The 25,703-nt window shown below is 44.5% G+C and overlaps 1 protein-coding gene across 8 annotated transcripts; it reads left to right on the top strand.

Annotated features, from left to right (window-relative positions):
* The first annotated feature begins 735 nt into the window (after positions 1 to 735).
* On the top strand, positions 736 to 15,363 carry LOC109874371 (RING finger protein 122). Of its 8 annotated transcripts, none has more exons than XM_031809369.1 (7): positions 736 to 876; positions 1,009 to 1,158; positions 2,562 to 2,747; positions 12,403 to 12,448; positions 12,823 to 12,864; positions 14,008 to 14,087; positions 14,260 to 15,363. In XM_031809369.1, exons 3-7 carry the CDS (start codon positions 2,638 to 2,640, stop codon positions 14,372 to 14,374), a joined length of 393 nt encoding a protein of 130 aa, XP_031665229.1. In that variant the 5' UTR covers positions 736 to 876; positions 1,009 to 1,158; positions 2,562 to 2,637; the 3' UTR covers positions 14,375 to 15,363. The 8 variants fall into 8 exon arrangements, with proteins under 8 accessions (XP_031665229.1, XP_031665228.1, XP_020321834.1 ...); XM_020466245.2 differs by having other exon boundaries at positions 740 to 871; positions 14,005 to 14,087; XM_031809364.1 differs by having other exon boundaries at positions 740 to 871; positions 2,541 to 2,747; positions 14,005 to 14,087.
* The last annotated feature ends 10,340 nt before the right edge of the window (positions 15,364 to 25,703 follow it).

Raw genomic sequence — 25,703 nt, 5'->3', positions numbered from 1 at the left:
TTCGTTTTAAATAATGTTTATACATTTACATTTCTTTTAATTTTGGTACAATTATTTTCAACTGAAATTGGCTCGATAAGAGAAGGCGAGGAAAATGAATTGTTTCCACTTTATACCTCTGCAGGGTTGGTGGGTTGAACTAACGTAGGTTAATGCGATTAGCATGAGGTTGTAAGTAACAAGAACATTTCCCAGGACATAGACATATCTGATATTGGCAGAAAGCTTAAATTCTTGTTAATCTAACTGCACTGTCCAATTTACAGTAGCTATTACAGTGAAATAATACCATGCTATTGTTTGAGGAGAGTGCAAAGTTATGAACTTGAAATGTTATTCATAAACCAATTAGGCACATTTGGGCAGTCTTGAGACAACATTATTTAACAGAAATGCAATGGTTCAATGAATCAGTCTAAAACATTGCCCATACACTGCTGCCATCTAGTGGCCAAAATCTACATTGCGCCTGGATTCCTAAATCACATATTGGCCTTTCTCATGCATTTCAAAGGTGATGGTACAAAAACAAACTGCATGTTTTTCTTTGTATTATCTTTTACCAGATCGAATGTGATATATTCTCACTCGACATTTCACATTTCCACAAATGTCAAAGTGTTTCCTTTCAAATGGTATCACGAATATGCATATAATTGCTTCAGGTCATGAGCGACAGGCAGCTAAATTTGGGTATGTCATTTTAGGCGAAAATTGAAAAAGAAAGGGGCGGATCCTTAAATGAATAGCCCTCCCTTGCGGAATTAGCTGTAACGTTAATGTTGTGTATGACAATACCAAGGCAGGACTTCTCGCGTTACGAAAATAACAACAGATGTAGAATCCAGAAGTAAAATTGCCTACAGATGTGGTAAGGTACGAGCCACGTTCGACTCCTTTTGCATCTCTATGTCAACTTTTTTCTTTGTCTTTTTTAAAAGTGGCAGTATATTTCATGGCAACATTTTCATCTTTATGTCTGTTTTGGTTGGGACATTCGAAAAGAAGGACCATAGAGAGAGAGAGAAATTCCTACTGAATGAAGAATGTATAGTCCAGCTGTGAGCCGAATCCATTCACGACGAACCACGGGTGTTTATGAAGAATCAACATGTTCTACCATCGAGGGGCAGTCTGTGAGCCTTCTTCGTTATAACGGTAAGAATTTTACGCATAACACATTTGTTTCTGTTAACGTTTCTTGTTTTTCAAAAGATTAACTTCACCACTGTGTGATATTGCATTGTTTTGATGGTTTTGCAAGAACAAGTTATGAGCTGACACCACTATGTGACTTTTTTATTGTATGATATGCGCAAATTTCGCTCATAACTTCAGGTCTACTTGCATCACTTTATAGAATCGTTTCTATTTCTAACACATTGGAAATTTTGACGACACATATCCTCCGGTGAAAATAAATGATATGATCGTCAGTAATGGAATGTCATTGTCCCTTGGTGACTTTACGTCACTGTAAGTATGCAGTGTGCGCAACTTCTCTTTTGTGCACAAAGAGTTCTTGATATCCAAGTCTGTTTTATGGTAAATTGAGACAACAGACAAGAGTAAACTTATTGATTCTATACTTTATATTACACACACTTATACATTTGCCTTCAAATTATCTTGGGAAAAAAGTGGATTAAGTGTTTGGAAATCACAGTCTCATATCCAGTGGCTCTTCTAACAGTGACCCACACCAACATCTGTGCTTCAGAGTGCACGCACAAGCACACACACACACACACACACACACACACACACACACACACACACACACACACACACACTGCGCACACACACACTCAGCCAATAAACTGAACATGTGCTGCTTGACCAATAGAGTTTAGGAATATAAACAGTCTGTAGGCAAGGGCTTACCTAGGGCAGTGTGCATACATGTGCATGCGTGTGTGTACGCATGTGAGCAGGTTGTTGTACTTGGACCAGGGCCTGAAAATACAGCTATTCTGTATTCATGCTGTACAGTCGTACATCAGAAGACTAGGGTATCAGTAAGCCCATATAGATGTAACCGATGTGAAATGGCTAGCTAGTTAGCAGTGGTGCGCGCTAATAGCGTGGGTGCGTCGTGGGTGGCTGTTGTCGATGTGTGCAGAGTGCCTGGTTCGAGCCCAGGTTGGGGTGAGGAGAGGGAAGGAAGCAATACTGTTACATAGACAATAGTCACAGATTTGGATCAGCTCACCTCCCCCAATCCCACCTAACATTAGATACAAACTGCCCTTAGATCAGTGTCTATTGGCAACTTCATATCCTGCCAGCTTCACAGCACCTGAGCTACAGTATGTCTCGCCACAGACTGCATCACTTCCTGCTTTGTCAGCGCCTATTGTCTTATCCCTCACCCACAACAGAGACGGGCTGGGTTTCTTACTGTTAATGTGTTAGCGGGTGTTATTCTGGCGTGAGTGCTGTGCGTTTGTTTGCGTGCTTGCATTCTTTTCTTGTAATCAACATTCTTAACGTGCACGCTTTTCTGAAATCATTGAATGTTTGTGTGTGTCTCCCTCCAGGGTGTGTGTGTCTCCCTCCAGGGTGTGTGTGTCTGGTTCACTGTCAGAGGGGAAAGATCAGAGGTCACAGCAGGTCGGGGGCTAGAAGTTAGGGATCATGTCTGCCGTGGCGTTCCAGGACCTTCCTCTTAACATCTACATGGTCATCTTCGGGACCGGAGTCTTCGTCTTCGTCCTCAGCCTCATCTTCTGCTGCTACTTCATCAGGTAAACATATCCCTCCATCTAGTTATCTGTCTGTCTGTCTGTCTGCTAGTGTTGCACGGTATACTGAAACTTCCATTCCTTTTTTATACTAAAATGTGAAAAACGGTTGGGTACCAGAATTGTGGTTACTCTCAGTAATTGTGCCAAATGTGTCTCACGGATCAAGTCTGTCTATCAGCGCAGCTGAGGCTGAGGGCTCTGGCAGGCCGCATCTTGGCTCATGAATGAGTCATTACTGGTTAAAGAGACAGCGCGCACTTTTATAAAAGAAGCCACTTCTATGCAAATGTTGTTGATCAGTAAAATGAAATAAATGCCACATGGAAATCAATACCATGAAATCAGTTAAAATAAGCACAATAACTCAGTGACTTCAATGGCTAATTTCTCTGAACAGGGAGAAAAAAACAACACCAGATGCACATGGAATGTGTTACAGTACAAAGGATGAAGAAGCAATACTCCAAGCAGCAGCTGCATTTACTTGTCAGATATAGAGAACTGATACTGTATACTGGTTGTTGGTGTGAGATAGGCATGGGGTGTGGGTGGCTTTTGATACTTTTATTGGATTCCTCATGTCTTACTCATTGTTAGGAGGAATGATGGTCCAAATCGAATGTTAGGTACTGTATTTATGGAAGACTATATTTGTTTTATTTAAAAAGTCAAGTCAGTTAGGAACAAATGCTTCTTTACAATGACGGCCTAGCAAAAGGCCTCCTGCGGGGACGGGGAAATGCTTATTTACAATGACGGCCTAGCAAAAGGCCTCCTGCGGGGACGGGGAAATGCTTATTTACAATGACGGCCTAGCAAAAGGCCTCCTGCGGGGACGGGGAAATGCTTATTTACAATGACGGCCTAGCAAAAGGCCTCCTGCGGGGACGGGGAAATGCTTATTTACAATGACGGCCTAGCAAAAGGCCTCCTGCGGGGACGGGGAAATGCTTATTTACAATGACGGCCTAGCAAAAGGCCTCCTGCGGGGACGGGGAAATGCTTATTTACAATGACGGCCTAGCAAAAGGCCTCCTGCGGGGACGGGGAAATGCTTATTTACAATGACGGCCTAGCAAAAGGCCTCCTGCGGGGACGGGGAAATGCTTATTTACAATGACGGCCTAGCAAAAGGCCTCCTGCGGGGACGGGGAAATGCTTATTTACAATGACGGCCTAGCAAAAGGCCTCCTGCGGGGACGGGGAAATGCTTATTTACAATGACGGCCTAGCAAAAGGCCTCCTGCGGGGACGGGGAAATGCTTATTTACAATGACGGCCTAGCAAAAGGCCTCCTGCGGGGACGGGGAAATGCTTATTTACAATGACGGCCTAGCAAAAGGCCTCCTGCGGGGACGGGGAAATGCTTATTTACAATGACGGCCTAGCAAAAGGCCTCCTGCGGGGACGGGGAAATGCTTATTTACAATGACGGCCTAGCAAAAGGCCTCCTGCGGGGACGGGGAAATGCTTATTTACAATGACGGCCTAGCAAAAGGCCTCCTGCGGGGACGGGGAAATGCTTATTTACAATGACGGCCTAGCAAAAGGCCTCCTGCGGGGACGGGGAAATGCTTATTTACAATGACGGCCTAGCAAAAGGCCTCCTGCGGGGACGGGGAAATGCTTATTTACAATGACGGCCTAGCAAAAGGCCTCCTGCGGGGACGGGGAAATGCTTATTTACAATGACGGCCTAGCAAAAGGCCTCCTGCGGGGACGGGGAAATGCTTATTTACAATGACGGCCTAGCAAAAGGCCTCCTGCGGGGACGGGGAAATGCTTATTTACAATGACGGCCTAGCAAAAGGCCTCCTGCGGGGACGGGGAAATGCTTATTTACAATGACGGCCTAGCAAAAGGCCTCCTGCGGGGACGGGGAAATGCTTATTTACAATGACGGCCTAGCAAAAGGCCTCCTGCGGGGACGGGGAAATGCTTATTTACAATGACGGCCTAGCAAAAGGCCTCCTGCGGGGACGGGGAAATGCTTATTTACAATGACGGCCTAGCAAAAGGCCTCCTGCGGGGACGGGGAAATGCTTATTTACAATGACGGCCTAGCAAAAGGCCTCCTGCGGGGACGGGGAAATGCTTATTTACAATGACGGCCTAGCAAAAGGCCTCCTGCGGGGACGGGGAAATGCTTATTTACAATGACGGCCTAGCAAAAGGCCTCCTGCGGGGACGGGGAAATGCTTATTTACAATGACGGCCTAGCAAAAGGCCTCCTGCGGGGACGGGGAAATGCTTATTTACAATGACGGCCTAGCAAAAGGCCTCCTGCGGGGACGGGGAAATGCTTATTTACAATGACGGCCTAGCAAAAGGCCTCCTGCGGGGACGGGGAAATGCTTATTTACAATGACGGCCTAGCAAAAGGCCTCCTGCGGGGACGGGGAAATGCTTATTTACAATGACGGCCTAGCAAAAGGCCTCCTGCGGGGACGGGGAAATGCTTATTTACAATGACGGCCTAGCAAAAGGCCTCCTGCGGGGACGGGGAAATGCTTCTTTACAATGACGGCCTAGCAAAAGGCCTCCTGCGGGGACGGGGAAATGCTTCTTTACAATGACGGCCTAGCAAAAGGCCTCCTGCGGGGACGGGGAAATGCTTATTTACAATGACGGCCTAGCAAAAGGCCTCCTGCGGGGACGGGGAAATGCTTATTTACAATGACGGCCTAGCAAAAGGCCTCCTGCGGGGACGGGGAAATGCTTATTTACAATGACGGCCTAGCAAAAGGCCTCCTGCGGGGACGGGGAAATGCTTATTTACAATGACGGCCTAGCAAAAGGCCTCCTGCGGGGACGGGGAAATGCTTATTTACAATGACGGCCTAGCAAAAGGCCTCCTGCGGGGACGGGGAAATGCTTATTTACAATGACGGCCTAGCAAAAGGCCTCCTGCGGGGACGGGGAAATGCTTATTTACAATGACGGCCTAGCAAAAGGCCTCCTGCGGGGACGGGGAAATGCTTATTTACAATGACGGCCTAGCAAAAGGCCTCCTGCGGGGACGGGGAAATGCTTATTTACAATGACGGCCTAGCAAAAGGCCTCCTGCGGGGACGGGGAAATGCTTATTTACAATGACGGCCTAGCAAAAGGCCTCCTGCGGGGACGGGGAAATGCTTATTACAATGACGGCCTAGCAAAAGGCCTCCTGCGGGGACGGGGAAATGCTTATTTACAATGACGGCCTAGCAAAAGGCCTCCTGCGGGGACGGGGAAATGCTTATTTACAATGACGGCCTAGCAAAAGGCCTCCTGCGGGGACGGGGAAATGCTTATTTACAATGACGGCCTAGCAAAAGGCCTCCTGCGGGGACGGGGAAATGCTTATTTACAATGACGGCCTAGCAAAAGGCCTCCTGCGGGGACGGGGAAATGCTTATTTACAATGACGGCCTAGCAAAAGGCCTCCTGCGGGGACGGGGACCTGGGATTAAATATAAAAAAATAAATACAGAGGTGGCCAAAAGTTTTGATAATGACACAAATATTAATTTACACAAAGTTTGCTGCTTCCGTGTCTTTAGATATTTTTGTCAGATGTTACTATGGAATACTGAAGTATAATTACAAGCATTTCATAAGTGTCAAAGGCCTTTATTGACAATTACATGAAGTTGATGCAATGAGTCAATATTTGCAGTGTTGACCCTTCTTTTTCAAGACCTCTGCAATCCGGCCCTGGCATGCTGTTAATTCAATTCTGGGCCACATCCTGACTGATGGCAGCCCATTCTTGCATAATCAATGCTTGGAGTTTGTCAGAATTTGTGGGTTTTTCATTTGTCCTCCCGCCTCTTGAGGATTGACCACAAGTTCTCAATGGGATTATCACTTTTGCCTTATGGCAAGGTGCTCCATCATGCTGGAAAAGGCATTGTTCGTCACCAAACTGTTCCTGGATGGTTGGGAGAAGTTGCTCTCAGAGGATGTGTTGGTACCATTCTTTCTTCATGGCTGTGTTCTTAGGCAAAATTGCGAGTGAGCCCACTCCCTTGGCTGAGAAGCAACCCCACACATGAATGGTCTCAGGATGCTTTACTGTTGGCATGACACAGGACTGATGGTAGCGCTCACCTTGACATCTCCGGACAAGCTTTTTTCCGGATGCCCCAAACAATTGGAAAGGGGATTCATCAGAGAAAGTGACTTTACCCCAGTCCTCAGCAGTCCAATCCCTGTACCTTTTGCAGAATATCAGTCTGTCCCTGATGTTTTTCCTGGACAGAAGTGGCTTCTTTGCTGCCCTTCTTTGACACCAGGCCATCCTCCAAAAGTCACTGTGCGTGCTGATGCACTCACACCTGCCTGCTGCCATTCCTGAGCAAGCTCTGTGCTGGTGGTGCCCCGATACCGCAGCTGAATCAACTTTAGGAGACGGTCCTGGCACTTGCTGGACTTTCTTGGGCGCCCTGAAGCCTTCTTCACAACAATTTAACCGCTCTCCTTGAAGTTCTTGATGATCTGATAAATGGTTGATTTAGGTGCAATCTTACTGGCAGCAATATCCTTGCCTGTGAAGCCCTTTTTGTGCAAAGCAATGATGACGGCACGTGTTTCCTTGCAGGTAACCATGGTTGACAGAGGAAGAACAATGATTCCAAGCACCACCCTCCTTATGAAGCTTCCAGTCTGTTATTCAAACACAATCAGCATGACAAAGTGATCTCCAGCCTTGTCCTCGTCAACACTCACACCTGTGTTAATGAGACAATCACTGACATGATGTCAGCTGGTCCTTTTGTGGCAGGGGGGGGGGGGTTCAGATCATTTGCATGGCAAAGAGGGACTTTGCAATTAATCGCAGTTCATCTGATCACTCTTCATAACATTCTGGAGTATATGCAAATTGCCATCATACAAACAGAGTCAGCAGACTTTGTGAAAATTAATATTTGTGTCATTCTAAACTTTTGGCTACGACTGTACAATATAAATATAGGACAAAACACACATCACAACGAGAGAGACAACACAACACTATATAAAGACAACAACATAGCAAGGCAGAAACACATGACAACACAGCATGGTAGCAACACAACATAACAACAACATGGTAGCAGCACAAAACATGGTACAAACATTATTGGGCACAGACAACAGCACAAAGGGCAAGAAGGTAGAGACAACAATACATCACAGTGTCCATGATTGAGTCTTTGAATGAAGAGATTGAGATAAAACTGTCGGGTTTGAGTGTTTGTTGCAGCTCGTTCCAGTCGCTAGCTGCAGCGAACTGAAAAGAGGAGCGACCCAGGGATGTGTGTGCTTTGGGAACCTTTATGTGACTGGCAGAAGGAGGATGTGGGCTGCAGTAGATATCTCAGATAGGGGGAGGGAGGCCTAAGAAGGTTTTATAAATAAGCATCAACCAGTGGGTCTTGCGACGGGTATGCAGAGATTATCAGTTTACAGAGGAGTATAGAGTGCAGGGATGTGTCCTATAAGGAGCATTGGTGGTCGAATGGTAAAGAACGGTAAAGAACATCTTGCCGCTCGAGAGAACCCTTACCTGCCGATCTATAAATGATGTCTCCGTAATCTAACATGGGTAGGATGGTCATCTGAATCAGGGTTAGTTTGGCAGATGGGGTGAAAGAGGAGCATTTACAATAGAGGAAACCAAGTCTAGATTTAACTTTAGCCTGCAGCTTTGATATGTGCTGAGAGAAGAACAGTGTACCATCTAGCCATACTCCCAAGTACATGTATGAGGTGACTACCTCAAGTTCTTTTTACCAAACCACATGACCTTTGGTTTGGAGGTTTTCAGAACAAGGTTAAGATTAGAGAAATATTGTTGGACACTAAGAGAGCTTTGTTGTAGAGCATTTAACACCAAATCCAAGGAGGGGCCAGCTGAGTATAAGACTGTATCATCTGCATATAAATGGATGAGAGAGCTTCCTACTGCCTGAGCTATGTTGATGTAAATTGAGGATCGAGCTTTGGGGTACTCCCTTGCTGACAGGCAGTGCTTGAGATAGCTGATTTTCTGACTGCATTCTTTGAGAGAGGTAATTAGCAAACTAGCACGAAGACCCCTCAGAGACACCAATACTGCCTATCCGGCCCACAAGAATGGAATGGTCTACCGTATCAAAAGCTTTGGCCAAGTCTATATAAATAATAGCACAATATTGCTTAGAATCAAGGGCAATGGTGACATCATTGAGGACCTTTAAGGTTGCAGTGACCCATCCTTATCCTGAGCGGAAACCGGTTTGCATACCTGAGAGAATACTATAGACATCAAGAAATCCAGTCAGTTGATTATTGACAAGTTTTTCCAACACTTTTGACATGAATCTTATAAATTAAAATTAAAATTACAAGTAGCTTAATTTATCGGAGATCAAATTATATTTAAACAAAATAATGTTTCAGGAATGATAATATTATCAGTTTCTAACTACAGAAATGATTTCAGAACAATATGAGACGGTAGGTGCCAAAATACTCTTTCTTGTGCATTGAGGTGGAATAGGCCTAGGGTACATCTTGATTGTACCAGTTTATCAATAGAGATTTACCATTCAAATACACTATAATCATTATGTTGTTATGACATTTGATTGGTAAAGACAAATTCAAATTGATAACATGATTGAATAATTGGTTAATTAAAGTATGCAGTATGCATTGAAGCATAAATACTGACGATCAAAAAATACTGACATCTCAAAGATGCCCAGTGATTGAATAGAGCAGTAGCTGAGTTTCTCATTCTGGATCAAGTGCCATTCTGTGACTTGTGCCTACTTTTTTTTACCCTGGTATCGTTTTGTTATCAAATCCATCCACCTGACAGGTGTGGCATATCAAGAAACTGATTAAACGGCATGATCATTACACAGGTGCACCTTGTGCTGGGGACAATAATAGACCACTCTAAAATGTGCAGTTTTGTCACACATCACAATGCCACAGATGTCTCAGTTTTGAGGGAGCGAGGAATTGGCATGCTGACTGCAGGAATGTTCACCAGAGCTGTTGCCAGATATTTGGTTGTTCAGTTCTCTACCATAAGCCACTTCCAACGTTGTTTTAGATAATTTGGCAGTTCATCTAATCGGCCTCACAACATCAGACCACATCAGGCTTCTTCACTGCAGGATTGTCTGAGACCAGCCACCCGGACAGCTGATGAAACTGTGGGTTTGCACAATCAAATAATTTCTGCACAAACTGTCAGAAACCATCTCAGGGAAGCTCATCTGCGTGCTCATCTTCCTCACCAGGGTCTTGACCTGACTGCAGTTCGGCGTTGTAACCGACTTCAGAGGGAAAATGCTCACCTTTGATGACCACTGGCACACTGGAGAAGTGTGCTCTTCATGGATGAATCCGGGTTTCAACTGTACCAGGCAGATGGCAGACAGTGTGTATGGCGTCGTGTGGACGAGCGGTTTGCTGATGTCAATGTCGTGAACAGAGTGCCCCATGGTGGTGGTGGGGTTATGGTATGGGCAGACATAAGCTACGGACAACGAGCACAATTGCATTTTATTGATGACAATGTGAATGCATAGAGATACCGTGATGAGACCCTGAGGCCCATTGTCATGCCATTCATCCACCGCCATCCCCTCATGTTTCAGCATGATAAATGCACAGGCCCATGTTGCAAGGATCTCTACACAATTTCTGGAAGCTGAAAATGTCCCAGTTCTTCCATGGCCTGTATACTCATTAGACATGTCACCCATTGAGCATGTTTGGGATGCTCTGGATCCACATGTACGACAGTGTTCCAGTTCCCACCAATATGCAACACAGCCATTGAAGAGGGGAAACAGGCCACAATCAACAGCCTGATCAACTCTATGCAAAGGAGATGTGTCGCGCTGCATGAGTCAAATGGTGGTCACACCAGATACTGACTGGTTTTCTGATCCATGCCACTACCTTTTTTTTAAAGGTATCGGTGACCAACAAAATCTGTATTCCCAGTCATGTGAAATCCATAGATTTCCTTAAATGAAATGTAACTCAGTAAAATCTTAGAAATTGTTACATGTTGCGTTTATATTTTTGTTCAGTGTAGATCCCCATGGATCTTGAAATGTCCGAAATGTGTTTGCATGAGTGTGTTTGTGTGACTGTTATTACTGTTACTGTGACTAAGGCTTCTTTAGAATCAGGTCCAGGCTATTGTTGTCATGGGGGACTCCTCACCCATCCCTCTGTTTCCTCTGTCCTTAAGTATTTCCCAACTCAAACAATCAGCTGCAGATGATTATCAGCCTGGTTTGTCCCTGAGTCTATTTAAGGCCTCAGGCAGCAGCCCCACGGTTGGAAGTAAACGTAGGGTCCTCCTCCTATCCTGAACCTCCCACACATAGGGCCCTATAAAACCCGCGATGCAGAGAACGCGGACGGGATCACGGAATCCTGACATTAAAATGGGATTCAACAATATTCAATATTCAAAATGCTTCAACTAAATGTATTGAAAATGAATTCATTTGCCCAAGTTTATCATAAGACTATAAATAGTGATTTGTATTTCCTGCAACTTTCTGAAGAGTCAATGAGAATTGCTCTGGTCTGTGAATGTGCCTAGCACAGGTGTCTAGCACATTGTGTAGCCTTTAGCAATGATGCTAATGAAAAGTCTTCTGGTAGATAGAAATGTGCCTTTCCCAAAAACCTTCTCAATCAAATGTTAACTACAAAGTAACCTATGCTTACCTGGCAGAATTATAACATTATAATTTGCATTAGACAACAGCCTCTTGCTAGTTGCACACTGCAATTAAAGGGTAACTACACACAAAAATCTAAATTTCTCTATTTATCCCAGACCTCAGAAAGTGGTCTCCTGATGTGGTTTAAGCATTGTTGTGGACTCACAAAACAACTCAATTGGATGGTTTTAAAATGTGAGAATTTTAGAGCAAAAACCAAAGAAAAACTGGAAAATGGAAACCTGAAATAACTAAATGGAGAAAACAGAATTTGGGGAAAAACTAAACGGAATCAGGCAAAACATTAAACTGATTTAATACACACACTACACACACACACATACTACACACACACTACACACACACACTTATACAAACACACACAGTAGACAAATGCATATTCACACACACACACACACACACACACACACACACTCACACAAACAAAACACACACATGCACATTTTAAGACATGAGTGTCTATTGTTTTCATCTGTGTTGTGACAAAGAGGATATACCACAGTGGTAACTGGAGCTCTGGGTCTGAAGAGTTAATGAGCCGTAATGAAGTGAGATTGTGTTCAGTGTGAACAACACAGCACTGTGTCTGGGGTCATCTTTGCTCCACAATGTGGTCCTTTCAAAGTGGCAGAGAGGAGAGGAAAGCAGAGGCATTATTGAAACTGAGTGGGCACAGCGGGCACGAGTCCCTTTACTACATCTGATTGGTGAAAACGGGCTACCGTATATGGTCATTTTTACACAGAAGTATTGTTTGGCGATCAGTGCACTTCAAAAGTAAAAATACAATTTTGACTAGGGCCAATCGTTTCAGCTTATGTACCTCTAGGGTGATTACAGACAGGTGCATTGAAGAAACCACTGTCTGTCCCTCTGTCTGCCTGTCTTCTTCCTCAGTTGTACTAAAAGTCTCTCCTCCCTCCCAGTAAACTAAGGCACCAGGCTCGGCGAGAGAGGTTTGGATACAAAGCGGTAAGTCACGTCACAACACCACAAAAAGGTCTGTCTTCTATAAGGCAGTCTTGTTCAACACACTGCACGTATAACACACAAAGACAAACTCAGGGTGCCTTCCAGGTCACCTTTTTTGCAGTCGTGCTGTCCATATAATCAGAAGCACAATGCCTGGAGAGTTGTTTCAAATCTCAGGAATACATTACAGAAATATATTGTAACTGCAATGAAGACCGTCCCACATCAATCATCACAGTGTCTCCGGGCCCCTAGTGTTGAGAGCAAAACCATTCCAATGATCTTTTAAACACTCCATCTTGTGAATAGAAAACCTGTTTCATTCCATGTTTGTCTCACAACTCTAGCGGTAATCACTGATGCTTTTTTCACAGGTGGTAGTCAAAGGGGATACAACGAAACTGAATCTACACGGGGTTAGTTTGTTATTCTTCTTTCCATTATGCTTCTGTTTAGTGCACTCTTTTTACACTCTCCAACCACCTTCTCTCTCTCCCCTGGTTTCTCTCTCTTTCGCTCTCTCCCCTGGTTTCTCTCTCGCTCTCTCTCCTGGTTTCTCTCTCTTTCTCTCTCTCTCTCCCCTGGTTTCTCTCTCGCTCTCTCTCTCCCCTGGTTTCTCTCTCGCTCTCTCTCTCCCCTGGTTTCTCTCTCGCTCTCTCTCTCCCCTGGTTTCTCTCTCGCTCTCTCTCTCCCCTGGTTTCTCTCTCGCTCTCTCTCTCCCCTGGTTTCTCTCTCGCTCTCTCTCTCCCCTGGTTTCTCTCTCGCTCTCTCTCCCCTGGTTTCTCTCTCGCTCTCTCTCCCCTGGTTTCTCTCTCGCTCTCTCTCCCCTGGTTTCTCTCTCTCCCCTGGTTTCTCTCTCTCCCCTGGTTTCTCTCTCTCCCCTGGTTTCTCTCTCTCCCCTGGTTTCTCTCTCTCCCTGGTTTCTCTCTCTCCCCTGGTTTCTCTCTCTCCCCTGGTTTCTCTCTCTCCCCTGGTTTCTCTCTCTCCCCTGGTTTCTCTCTCTCCCCTGGTTTCTCTCTCTCCCCTGGTTTCTCTCTCTCCCCTGGTTTCTCTCTCTCCCCTGGTTTCTCTCTCTCCCCTGGTTTCTCGCTCTCCCCTGGTTTCTCTTTCTCGCTCTCCCCTGGTTTCTCTTTCTCGCTCTCCCCTGGTTTCTCTTTCTCGCTCTCCCCTGGTTTCTCTCTCTCGCTCTCTCTCCCCTGGCTTCTCTCTCTCGCTCTCTCTCCCCTGGCTTCTCTCTCTTTCTATCTCTCCCCTGGCTTCTCTCTCTTTCTATCTCTCCCCTGGCTTCTCTCTCTTTCTATCTCTCCCCTGGCTTCTCTCTCTATCTCTCCCCTGGCTTCTCTCTCTTTCTATCTCTCCCCTGGCTTCTCTCTCTTTCTATCTCTCCCCTGGCTTCTCTCTCTTTCTATCTCTCCCCTGGCTTCTCTCTCTTTCTATCTCTCCCCTGGCTTCTCTCTCTTTCTATCTCTCCCCTGGCTTCTCTCTCTCACGCTCTCTCCCCTGGTTTCTCTCTCTTTCTCTCTCCATTGCTCTCCCTCTACTTTTCTCCATCACAGCAGACATGTGCAGTGTGCTTGGAGGACTTCAGAGTGAAAGATGAGCTAGGAGTGTTGCCATGCCAACATGCCTTTCACCGGGGGCAAGTGTCACCTCACCTCACACCAAGCAGATGGAATTTATGTGTCAGATGTGTGTGTCTGTGTGTGCGTGTGTATCTGTACGTGCATATGTGTGTGTGTGTGTGTGTGTGTGTCTGTGTGTGTATATATGCGTGCATATATGTGTCACTGAATTGTTGTTTGCCCCTGCAGTTGCCTGGTGAAGTGGCTGGAGGTGCGCTGTGTGTGTCCCATGTGTAACAAGCCCATCACTGGACCACCTGAACATCACCACAGCCTGGGCACACTACTGGATGAACTGGTGTAGCGCATTGTCATGGCGATACAGTTGGAACGGAGTGGTGTAATATGTTGATATGACAACACAGTTGGAATAGACTGGTCTAACAGACTATACGTCGGTAAAGTGAATTTACCGGACAAACTGTTCTTAAGGTCCAGGGAGAAAACCACAACAATGGTGGAGAAAAAAGATTCAGATTTCAGACCCTCATGTATTGATAATGAGACGGGACACAGAGCATTATGGGTACTGTAGTATATCATACTACACCTTATCAAGTGGAGTCAGTCATTTAATGACTGACTGCCCAAACCTCTACAGTGCTCACTCAACCAGTTTCAGGAATGAGTGCAGGATTCCCAAACCAAACTCTGGGACTAAAATGTCCCTCTCAACCCTCAGTCACTGTCTGGACGAGGGGCTACCTGTTGAGGGAGAACTTCAGGTAACTCATGGGCCACATTGCCGAACGCCCAGATAAAAAAATATGATGTAGAACAGACATGCCTCTCTGAAATGTAGGGTGAGGAATCATGTCAACTCTATTTGTGCCATTTCTATCTGCAACATCCAGTATGTTGCACCCTGGGGATGATGACATACATTTATTATTATTGTGACACGTTTCCTGCTGACTACACTGTGTGTGTGTGTGTGTGTGTGTGTGTGTGTGTGTGTGTGTGTGTGTGTGCACGCATGCGCGTCTGTCAGATCTGCATCCTGCTTATATTAAGTGGGTGTGACGCACTCCTGTTTTGACCTGTAGGAGGAACCGACAACAACAATGTATTTATTCTGACCAGTATTTCCTATAGATTTGCCAAACAAGCCTTTGCAGTTTATTGTATTTAGAATGAAGAGAGATTCAGACGCATTCCTTTCTGCATGGTAAACTGAACTGAAGCACTGCCCAATAGCTAAGTCGACATTCCCTACGTGAACATCGCAAAGATTTTTCAATTGAAATGGAAATCATAAGACAATATCTGCTTTAGTAAATATGAGAAAAAGTCTATGGGTCCTGATTTGTTCTATGTCCTACCATGTTTGTAGTGTGTGAACGGACAGTCCTCTACTGTGTATGTAGAGCCAGGAGGAATAGAAACACACCTCACCTGCCTTAAACCCCCTCTCACCTCTGGGTCTGCTCTGAGATACGACATGGGCCATGACCCAATACTTCAACCATTCCCCTTCCACCCTCCCTTCTGCAAATTAATCACTGACCTTACTGGATGGGTAGAATACGTTCCACCACATAGCTTCCGTCAATACAGTCAGGTCAGATGTGTGAATATTTAGTAAAAGAGGTTGAAAGGGTACATTTGAAGTATTGGAACAGGTCCATGTTCAGTTGCTATGTTTGTGCTCCTGTGAATGTCACTTCTCAACACCATCCATCTCTTCATCACAGAGTGTTATTATGGCCCTCATACGAACAGTTACACCATGAAGCCACTAGAGGGCCAGTCTGTCTCTGCATTTACCGTACTTGACATGAACATTTCAAAGGCGTTGGCTGAAGCAGGCACCCAAGCTACTAAGTGGCCAGGCTAGATCGAACAAGTGACACTATTTAATGAGAAATGACAAATTTGTGTGCCATCTGTTGGGGGTTAACCCTTCACACTCCTACCCGTATACCGGTTGAAAAGTGAGTATTTGGACACTGATAAACGCCTAAATTGGAAGGCAGTGGCTGTACAGTAACTTCCTATACATGACAGAGCTCAGGGTCTCCACTTCACAGCGCTGTACGGGTTTTGATTGACAGCGGTTTGTCACGTGCTTCGTAAACGTTTACATTTGAGTCTTTAATGCAGAGCGACTTGCAGTAGTGAGTGCTTACATGTTCATACAACAGGTGTAAACTAACAGAGAAGGTGTAGACTAACAGAGAAGGTGTAGACTAACAGAGAAGGTGTAGACTAACAGAGAAGGTGTAGACTAACAGAGAAATGGTTACTTATGGATTCCAACCATGCGGAGTTGAGATAAAGATCAAAAATACTTTTTTTTAAATGAAATAGTGACATGAGGAATAAATACACACTAAATAACGAATGAGTAAAAAAGTAACATGGATTTATACAGGGAGTACCAGTACCAGGTCGATGTGGAGGGGTACAAGGTCATTGAGGTAGCTATGTACATAAACACTGAGTGTACAAAACATTAGGAATACCTGCTCTTTCCATGACATAGAATGACCAGGTGAATCCAGGTGAAAAGCTATGAGCCCTTCTTGATGTCACTTGTTAAATCCACTTCAATCAGTGTAGATGAAGGGGAGGTGATAGGTTAATGAGGGATTTTTAAGCATTGAGACAATTGAGACATGGATTGTGAAGAAGTGCCATTCAGAGGGTGAATGGGCAAGATACATTAGTTTGCCTTTGAACAGGGTATGGTAGTAGGCGCCAGGCACACCAGTTTGAGTGTATCAAGAACTGCAACACTGCTGGGTTTTTCACACTCAACAGTTTCCACTGTGTATCAAGAATGGTCCACCACCCAAAGGACAGCCAGCCGACTTGATACAGCTGTATTCATTATGGATCCCCATTCGCCAACGCAGCAGAACTGTATAGCCTGTTCATCTACTAGTCTACCTGTATAGTCTGTTAGTCTACTTGTCTACTAGTCTACAGCTGTATTCATTATGGATCCCCATTCGCCAACGCAGCAGAACTGTATAGCCTGTTCATCTACTAGTCTACCTGTATAGTCTGTTAGTCTACTTGTCTACTAGTCTACAGCTGTATTCATTCTGGATCCCCATTCGCCAACGCAGCAGATACTCTTCCTGGGGTCCAGCAAAATTGAACTGCGGGAAGCATTGGGGTCAACATGGGCCAGCATCCCTGTGGAACGCCTTCGACACCTTGTAAATTCCATGCCCCGACGAATTGAGGCTGTTCTGAGGGCAAAAGGGCGTGCAACTCAATATAAAGGTGTTCCTAATGTATGGTAGGGGTAAAGTGACTAGGCAACAGGATAGATAAGACACAGTAGCAGCAGCATATGTGGTGAGTGTAAATGTGTGTGTGGTGTCAGTATTCATGTGTGTGTATGGGCGTATGTAGTGTGTGGGTAGAGTCCAGTGTGTGCAGAGTGCAAGAGAGTTAGTAGGAGGATCTGAGGGCCCATGACAAATCTTTTCTGCCTCCTGAGGGGGGAAGAGACGCTGATGGGCCATCTTCACAACTGTGAGGACCATGCTAATTCCTAATTCCTAACACCACGGAACTTGAAGCTCTCGATCCGCTCCACTACAGCGCCATTGATGTGGATGGGGGCGTACTCGCCCCTTTGTTTCCTGTAGTCCACAATCAAGTCCTTTGTCTTGCTGAAGTTGAGGGGGAGGTTGTTGTCCTGGCACCCCTTACCAGATCTCTGACCTCATCCCTATAGGCTTCCAGTCTGTGCTAGCGAAACAGTCCTGTTTGAGTTTTTGTTCTGGTACTTCCTGTTTGAGTTGCCCCCATCCCTCCCACCATTTGGCTATTTAGTTATTTTTTTGTTGTCTGAGGGAAATGCTGTAAATTATAAGGATTCTATGTAAATACCGCTTTGATGCCTATGTTTGTTGTATTATGAAGAAAGATTGCCGAGGACCTTGCACCCGAACGCACTCATGATTCCATTCTTTGCGCACCAAAATCACGTTCTGCTTCTTTGAATTGCCTTGTGAAAGCCTAACACTGTATGAATCATATTTGATAATTGTTGTAATTGTGGGGGGGGGGACATGATTATGGTTACTATAGGAACAATGTAGGAACAATGTGAAGGCATAACATAACATAATCATGTTCCCCCCACAATTACAACACTTAGCCTTCACATTGTTCCTATAGTAACCATAATCATGTTCCCCTCCACACTTGGCACATCTTTTATTTTCTTTACACTGAACAGATACGTGTTCCAATCTTTGTCATTTAAAACACTGCAATTCTCAGTCAAACGTCATGTACTTTTGCAAGCAAAACCTTCTCAAACCTCCGCACTACTGATAAGCTTTCATTTCTTTGACCCTCTTTCCTACTGATCAACCTTTTGGCCTCAATCACACTGCCTCCCTTTACATGTTCTTTAATATCATCTATGGACATAGAGTCCCCAGGAATGGCTCCCCTCAATTTAGCATAAGCTCTGAGGACAAGGCTTTTGATTTTCTTCCCATTGAGTTTCCAGTTGAAGAACCTTCCCATGCAGAGCGGGGCTAGCACAGAATATTAGCATTCTACCATTTCCAATGAACCGGGTTAGTTTAACTTCACCTCTTTTTTTAAGTCATTGGTTAATCGGATAGGGTGTAGCTGCGTGCCTGTGGTCACATCAAACACCTTCGCAACTTTCCACTCCAACACATCATTATTCGTTCCCTTCTTTCACACTCTACACGAGAAGCGCCACTGCTTTCAGTAGCATCATGATCTCTTTTTCCTAATAACTTTCCACTACAGACCATTCATGTCCTCCCCACCCATATCATCAGCACTATCAACCATATTGATCGCATTCCGGCGCAGCTGTTGCTACTCCAAATCACACTATTCGTCGCCATCACCACCCGCTGCCAGACTTGCACAGGCACAGACGCCCATTCCTAGATACTAAATGCACTCACACTAAATAGTAACTATAAAAATAGTTAAGACTGTGCTGACCTCTGGTGGAGAAATGTGTGAATTGCTACAAAGTTGCACACAAAAAGCAATGTCAATGATGCTCATCTCATCTAGTTCAGCCTACAGATTCGTGTAATGTATTAATCTAGACAATGGTACGTCACCAAATAATAGTCTACGGGTAGAAGAGTTCAAATGTGAAAAGCAGTCAAAGTCAACACCTATGGATAACTCTGTATCATTGGGAAGGGCTCGTAAGCATTTCACAGTAAAGTCAACACCTATGGATAACTCTGTATCATTGGGAAGGGCTCGTAAGCATTTCACAGTAAAGTCAACACCTATGGATAACTCTGTATCATTGGGAAGGGCTCGTAAGCATTTCACAGTAAAGTCAACACCTATGGATAACTCTGTATCATTGGGAAGGGCTCGTAAGCATTTCACAGTAAAGTCAACACCTATGGATAACTCTGTATCATTGGGAAGGGCTCGTAAGCATTTCACAGTAAAGTCAACACCTATGGATAACTCTGTATCATTGGGAAGGGCTCGTAAGCATTTCACAGTAAAGTCAACACCTATGGATAACTCTGTATCATTGGGAAGGGCTCGTAAGCATTTCACAGTAAAGTCAACACCTATGGATAACTCTGTATCATTGGGAAGGGCTCGTAAGCATTTCACAGTAAAGTCAACACCTATGGATAACTCTGTATCATTGGGAAGGGCTCGTAAGCATTTCACAGTAAAGTCAACACCTATGGATAACTCTGTATCATTGGGAAGGGCTCGTAAGCATTTCACAGTAAAGTCAACACCTATGGATAACTCTGTATCATTGGGAAGGGCTCGTAAGCATTTCACAGTAAAGTCAACACCTATGGATAACTCTGTATCATTGGGAAGGGCTCGTAAGCATTTCACAGTAAAGTCAACACCTATGGATAACTCTGTATCATTGGGAAGGGCTCGTAAGCATTTCACAGTAAAGTCAACACCTATGGATAACTCTGTATCATTGGGAAGGGCTCGTAAGCATTTCTGCCTTGATAGCAGTGCATTGAAATGAATTGTTACATTTGTACTGTCTTTATTAGCTAATCTTCCTTGGGTCCAAACGCATTAAGGCACACATTTTTTGTAAATAATTGTACATCATATAACATTTCAACAACAAAATGTATTATAAACTGGGTGGTTTGAACCCTGAATGCTGATTGGCTGACAGCTGTGGCATATCGGACGTATACCAAGGGTATGACAAAACACCTCAGGGGGGGGGGGGTGGGTTGTGTTATATGGCCAATATACCACAGCTAAGGGCTGCGTCCAGGCACTCCATGATGCGTCGTGCCTAAGAACAGCCCTTAGACGTGGCATATTGGCCATATACCACACCCCTCGTGTCTCATTGCTTAAATACCACAATGTTACAGTGTGTGTGTGTATAGAGGGCGTGTGCTAGCATGTCTCTTCAGTGCTCTTTGTTCCATAAGGTTTCGTTTTATTTCTGATTATACTGGTTGAATGAGTTGCTTGATGTGGAATAGTTCCATGTAGTCATTGCTCTGTGTAGTACTGTGCGTTTCCCCGAGTGTTGTGGACTTGGACTGTGAAGAGACCCCTGATGGTATGTCTTGTGGGGTATGCATGGATGTCGGAGCTGTGTGCACACACAGCTCAGTGCTTTCAACATGACAATATCTCTCACTAAGATGAGTCATGATGAAGTCAATCTGTCCCCAACTTTAAACCAGGAGAGATTGACATGCATGCCATTGATGTTAGCTATCTGTGTACATTTAAGGGACATGTCCCTCTTTGTGGCACTACTGTCCAGTAGTGACTAGGCAACAGGCACTACTGGACAGTAGTGACTATATATTTTTTAATTTAACCATTATTTAAACTGAGTCACATTGAGATTAAAAATATATTTTACAAGAGAGCCCTGTACACATTACAATAAAAACAGAATATTTAAATATACGTGTATAAAACAATATAATTCAGCACAAAATTAACAAAAATAAACATTTAATAACTTATTCTTATCAAAATGAAGTTTCATACGGAGGGAGTCTCTGTCAGATTGCTTTGTAAATAAAGAAGAGAACGCAGCTCTCTTCTTGCAGAAAGATCCATCCCACATTTTTTACAGACTACAACGAGTCCTAAAATTGTCCCCTGTGATAAAACGTAATGCTGAATGGTAGACTGCATCTAAGGGTTTTAAAACAGAGGTTGCTGAATGGTAGACTGCATCTAAGGGTTTTAAAACAGAGGTTGCTGAATGGTAGACTGCATCTAAGGGTTTTAAAACAGAGGTTGCTGAATGGTAGACTGCATCTAAGGGTTTTAAAACAGAGGTTGCTGAATGGTAGACTGCATCTAAGGGTTTTAAAACAGAGGTTGCTGAATGGTAGACTGCATCTAAGGGTTTTAAAACAGAGGTTGCTGAATGGTAGACTGCATCTAAGGGTTTTAAAACAGAGGTTGCTGAATGGTAGACTGCATCTAAGGGTTTTAAAACAGAGGTTGCTGAATGGTAGACTGCATCTAAGGGTTTTAAAACAGAGGTTGCTGAATGGTAGACTGCATCTAAGGGTTTTAAAACAGAGGTTGCTGAATGGTAGACTGCATCTAAGGGTTTTAAAACAGAGGTTGCAGCATGCAATGTAAACAATATCACCAACATCCAAAACAGGGAGAAGCATTGTTTGAACAATCTTCCTCCTATTTTTAATACTAAGGCATCATTTATTTGATATAAAAAAATAATCTTTGATCTTAGCTTTTTATTACGTTACGAAGGATAACTTGTCATCAATCCAGACACCCAGGTACGTATACTGAGAAACAAGCTCAAATTGGGCTCCATGTATAGAACAGATATGCAGGTCCTCAGGGTCAACATTTTGTGACCTACAGAACAGCATGAGCTTGGTTTCACTTGTATTTAACACCAATTTAGGATGCAAGTGATTTCTGAATGGAATCAAAGTCATGCTGAAGTTCACAAATGGCCTGCTGCACTGAGGTGGCACAGGAACACAACACTGTCATCTGCATAGAGATGAATGGCCTGCTACACTGAGGTGGCACAGGAATACAATACTGTCATCTGCATAGAGATGAATGGCCTGCTACACTGAGGTGGCACAGGAATACAATACTGTCATCTGCATAGAGATGAATGGCCTGCTACACTGAGGTGGCACAGGAACACAACACTGTCATCTGCATAGAGATGAATGGCCTGCTACACTGAGGTGGCACAGGAATACAATACTGTCATCTGCATAGAGATGAATGGCCTGCTACACTGAGGTGGCACAGGAATACAAAACTGTGTCATCTGCATAGAGATGAATGGCCTGCTACACTGAGGTGGCACAGGAATACAAAACTGTCATCTGCATAGAGATGAATGGCCTGCTGCACTGAGGTGGCACAGGAATACAACACTGTCATCTGCATAGAGATGAATGGCCTGCTACACTGAGGTGGCACAGGAACACAACACTGTGTCATCTGCATAGAGATGAATGGCCTGCTACACTGAGGTGGCACAGGAATACAAAACTGTGTCATCTGCATAGAGATGAATGGCCTGCTACACTGAGGTGGCACAGGAATACAAAACTGTGTCATCTGCATAGAGATGAATGGCCTGCTACACTGAGGTGGCACAGGAATACAATACTGTCATCTGCATAGAGATGAATGGCCTGCTACACTGAGGTGGCACAGGAATACAAAACTGTGTCATCTGCATAGAGATGAATGGCCTGCTACACTGAGGTGGCACAGGAATACAAAACTGTCATCTGCATAGAGATGAATGGCCTGCTGCACTGAGGTGGCACAGGAATACAACACTGTCATCTGCATAGAGATGAATGGCCTGCTACACTGAGGTGGCACAGGAACACAACACTGTGTCATCTGCATAGAGATGAATGGCCTGCTACACTGAGGTGGCACAGGAATACAAAACTGTGTCATCTGCATAGAGATGAATGGCCTGCTACACTGAGGTGGCACAGGAATACAAAACTGTGTCATCTGCATAGAGATGAATGGCCTGCTACACTGAGGTGGCACAGGAATACAACACTGTCATCTGCATAGAGATGAATGGCCTGCTGCACTGAGGTGGCACAGGAATACAACACTGTGTCATCTGCATAGAGATGAATGGCCTGCTGCACTGAGGTGGCACAGGAATACAACACTGTGTCATCTGCATAGATATGAATGGCCTGCTGCACTGAGGTGGCACAGGAATACAAAACTGTGTCATCTGCATAGAGATGAATGGCCTGCTACACTGAGGTGGCACAGGAATACAACACTGTCATCTGCATAGAGATGAATGGCCTGCTGCACTGAGGTGGCACAGGAATACAACACTGTGTCATCTGCATAGAGATGAATGGCCTGCTGCACTGAGGTGGCACAGGAACACAAAATGGTGTCATCTGCATAGAGATGAATGGCCTGCTGCACTGAGGTGGCACAGGAACACAAAATGGTGTCATCTGCATAGAGAAGAATGCTACAAGAATGAGTGTTTCTATGTTCTTAATATACAAAGTGAACAATAATGGACCCAAAATCAAACCCGAGGAACACCTTTTTGAACCTCAAGAAATAGTGATTTAACCCCATCTATCAAGATGGCCTAAGTTCTGTCGCTGAGATAATTCAGATTTAACCCCATCTATCAAGATGGCCTAAGTTCTGTCACTGAGATAATTCAGATTTAACCCCATCTATCAAGATGGCCTGAGTTCTGTCGCTGAGATAATTCAGATTTAACCCCATCTATCAAGATGGCCTGAGTTCTGTCGCTGAGATAATTCAGATTTAACCCCATCTATCAAGATGGCCTAAGTTCTGTCGCTGAGATAATTCAGATTTAACCCCATCTATCAAGATGGCCTAAGTTCTGTCGCTGAGATAATTCAGATTTAACCCCATCTATCAAGATGGCCTAAGTTCTGTCGCTGAGATAATTCAGATTTAACCCCATCTATCAAGATGGCCTGAGTTCTGTCGCTGAGATAATTCAGATTTAACCCCATCTATCAAGATGGCCTGAGTTCTGTCACTAAGATATGACTGGACAGTAGTCCAGGTGCGACAAAACTAAGGACTGTAGGACTGGTTTTGTTGATAGCAATGTCAAGAAAGCCGAGCAGTGCTTTATTACGGACAAATCTCTCCATCATAGCAGCAATATGTTGACCATGACCGTTTACCATCCAGGGTTATTCCAAGCAGTTTAGACTCAACTTGCTCAAGTTCCACATTACAAGATTCAGTTTAAACGGTTTGTCCCCAATACAAATGCGTTTCATTTTAGAAATAGCTTCTTACTTGCCACCCACTAAAACGTACTGCAGCTATTTGTTAAGCATGGTCGTGATTTTAACTGCAGTGGCCCAATCCAGTAGACGCAGGTCACCTAAACAAGTGTAGACCATGTAGTTAGAGGTCGTCTTTATTGCAGTCCTGCTGTGCATCAGTTACTGAGATGTGAAATCGAACATCTGATCACCCCCCCCAAAAAAAAAAGTTTACCATAGTCAGCCAATGTACCATCAGATAAAGCGCTTGAATTTATGGTTAGAGACAAACCTCGTGGTTACTGGGAGGGTCAAATCATTAATACCATACAGATTTTCCATTTTGTGGAACCATTTACAAATATTTGGGAGAAATTCACTGGGTTCACACCAGCTGTGTGATCTACTCCAACCAGGGAAGCATGCCTTTGTCAGAGACCTCATTTGGGTTGTTGAATAACTTCACCAGAACTTTCTGGTGTGATAGTTATGTATAGGGGTATGGTGACTAGGCATCAGGGTATATGATAAGAGTAGCAACAGCTACTATGATGGTATCTGAGTGTGTGTAGTCAGCATGAGTACATATGCACAAAGTGTGTGTGTGTGTGTGTGGAGTGTGCATAGTCAGTGATAAAAGACAAGGTGAAGGAATATAGCCTGACGCCATTTTGTTAGCTATTTAGCAGTCTTATGGGTTAGGGATAGCAGCTGTTCAGGGGCCTGTTAGTGTCAGACATGCTCCGGGAGCGTTTGCCATATGAAAAACAGTCTACGGCTTGGGTGGCTGGAGACCAACAAGTCCAGGACTTCCATTCACACCGCCTGATAAGAGGTCCTGGATGGCAGGGAGCCAAGCCCAAGTGATGTACTAGGCTGTCCTCACCACCCTCTGTAGCACCAAGGGATTGATGGTGGTGCAGTTGACATACCAAGCAGTGATGCAGTCAGTCAAGAAGCACTCAATGGTGCAGCTGTAGAACTGAGGATTTGAGGGCCCATGCCAAATCTTTAACATTGAGTGGGAAGAAGCACTGTTGCACATTCACGACTGTTTGCATGTGGACCACTGAGTCCTTAATGATTTGGACACAGGAAGTTAAAGGTCTCGACCCACACCACTGCTACCCTGTCAACGTGGATGTACCCCCAACCAAAACCTGGCATCAAGAAGATATAACTAGCCACCTAAAATCCCCCACGTGGCACCTTAATTGTTGCTAACCATCCAGAGTCACAACACAGCCTTCTGCCCCATTGAAATGTGTGCATCGTTTGTGACCTCAGCTCACCGGTCTATACTGGAGAAGGACACTTAAAAGGTACACATTTGATCCACTCTTACTCAATGACACACAG

Source organism: Oncorhynchus kisutch, linkage group LG29, assembly GCF_002021735.2.
Source record: "Oncorhynchus kisutch isolate 150728-3 linkage group LG29, Okis_V2, whole genome shotgun sequence".
Classification (NCBI taxonomy): Eukaryota; Metazoa; Chordata; class Actinopteri; order Salmoniformes; family Salmonidae; genus Oncorhynchus; species Oncorhynchus kisutch.
Note: the sequence above shows the minus strand (reverse complement) of the source record. Positions and strands in the feature narration are given on the sequence as shown.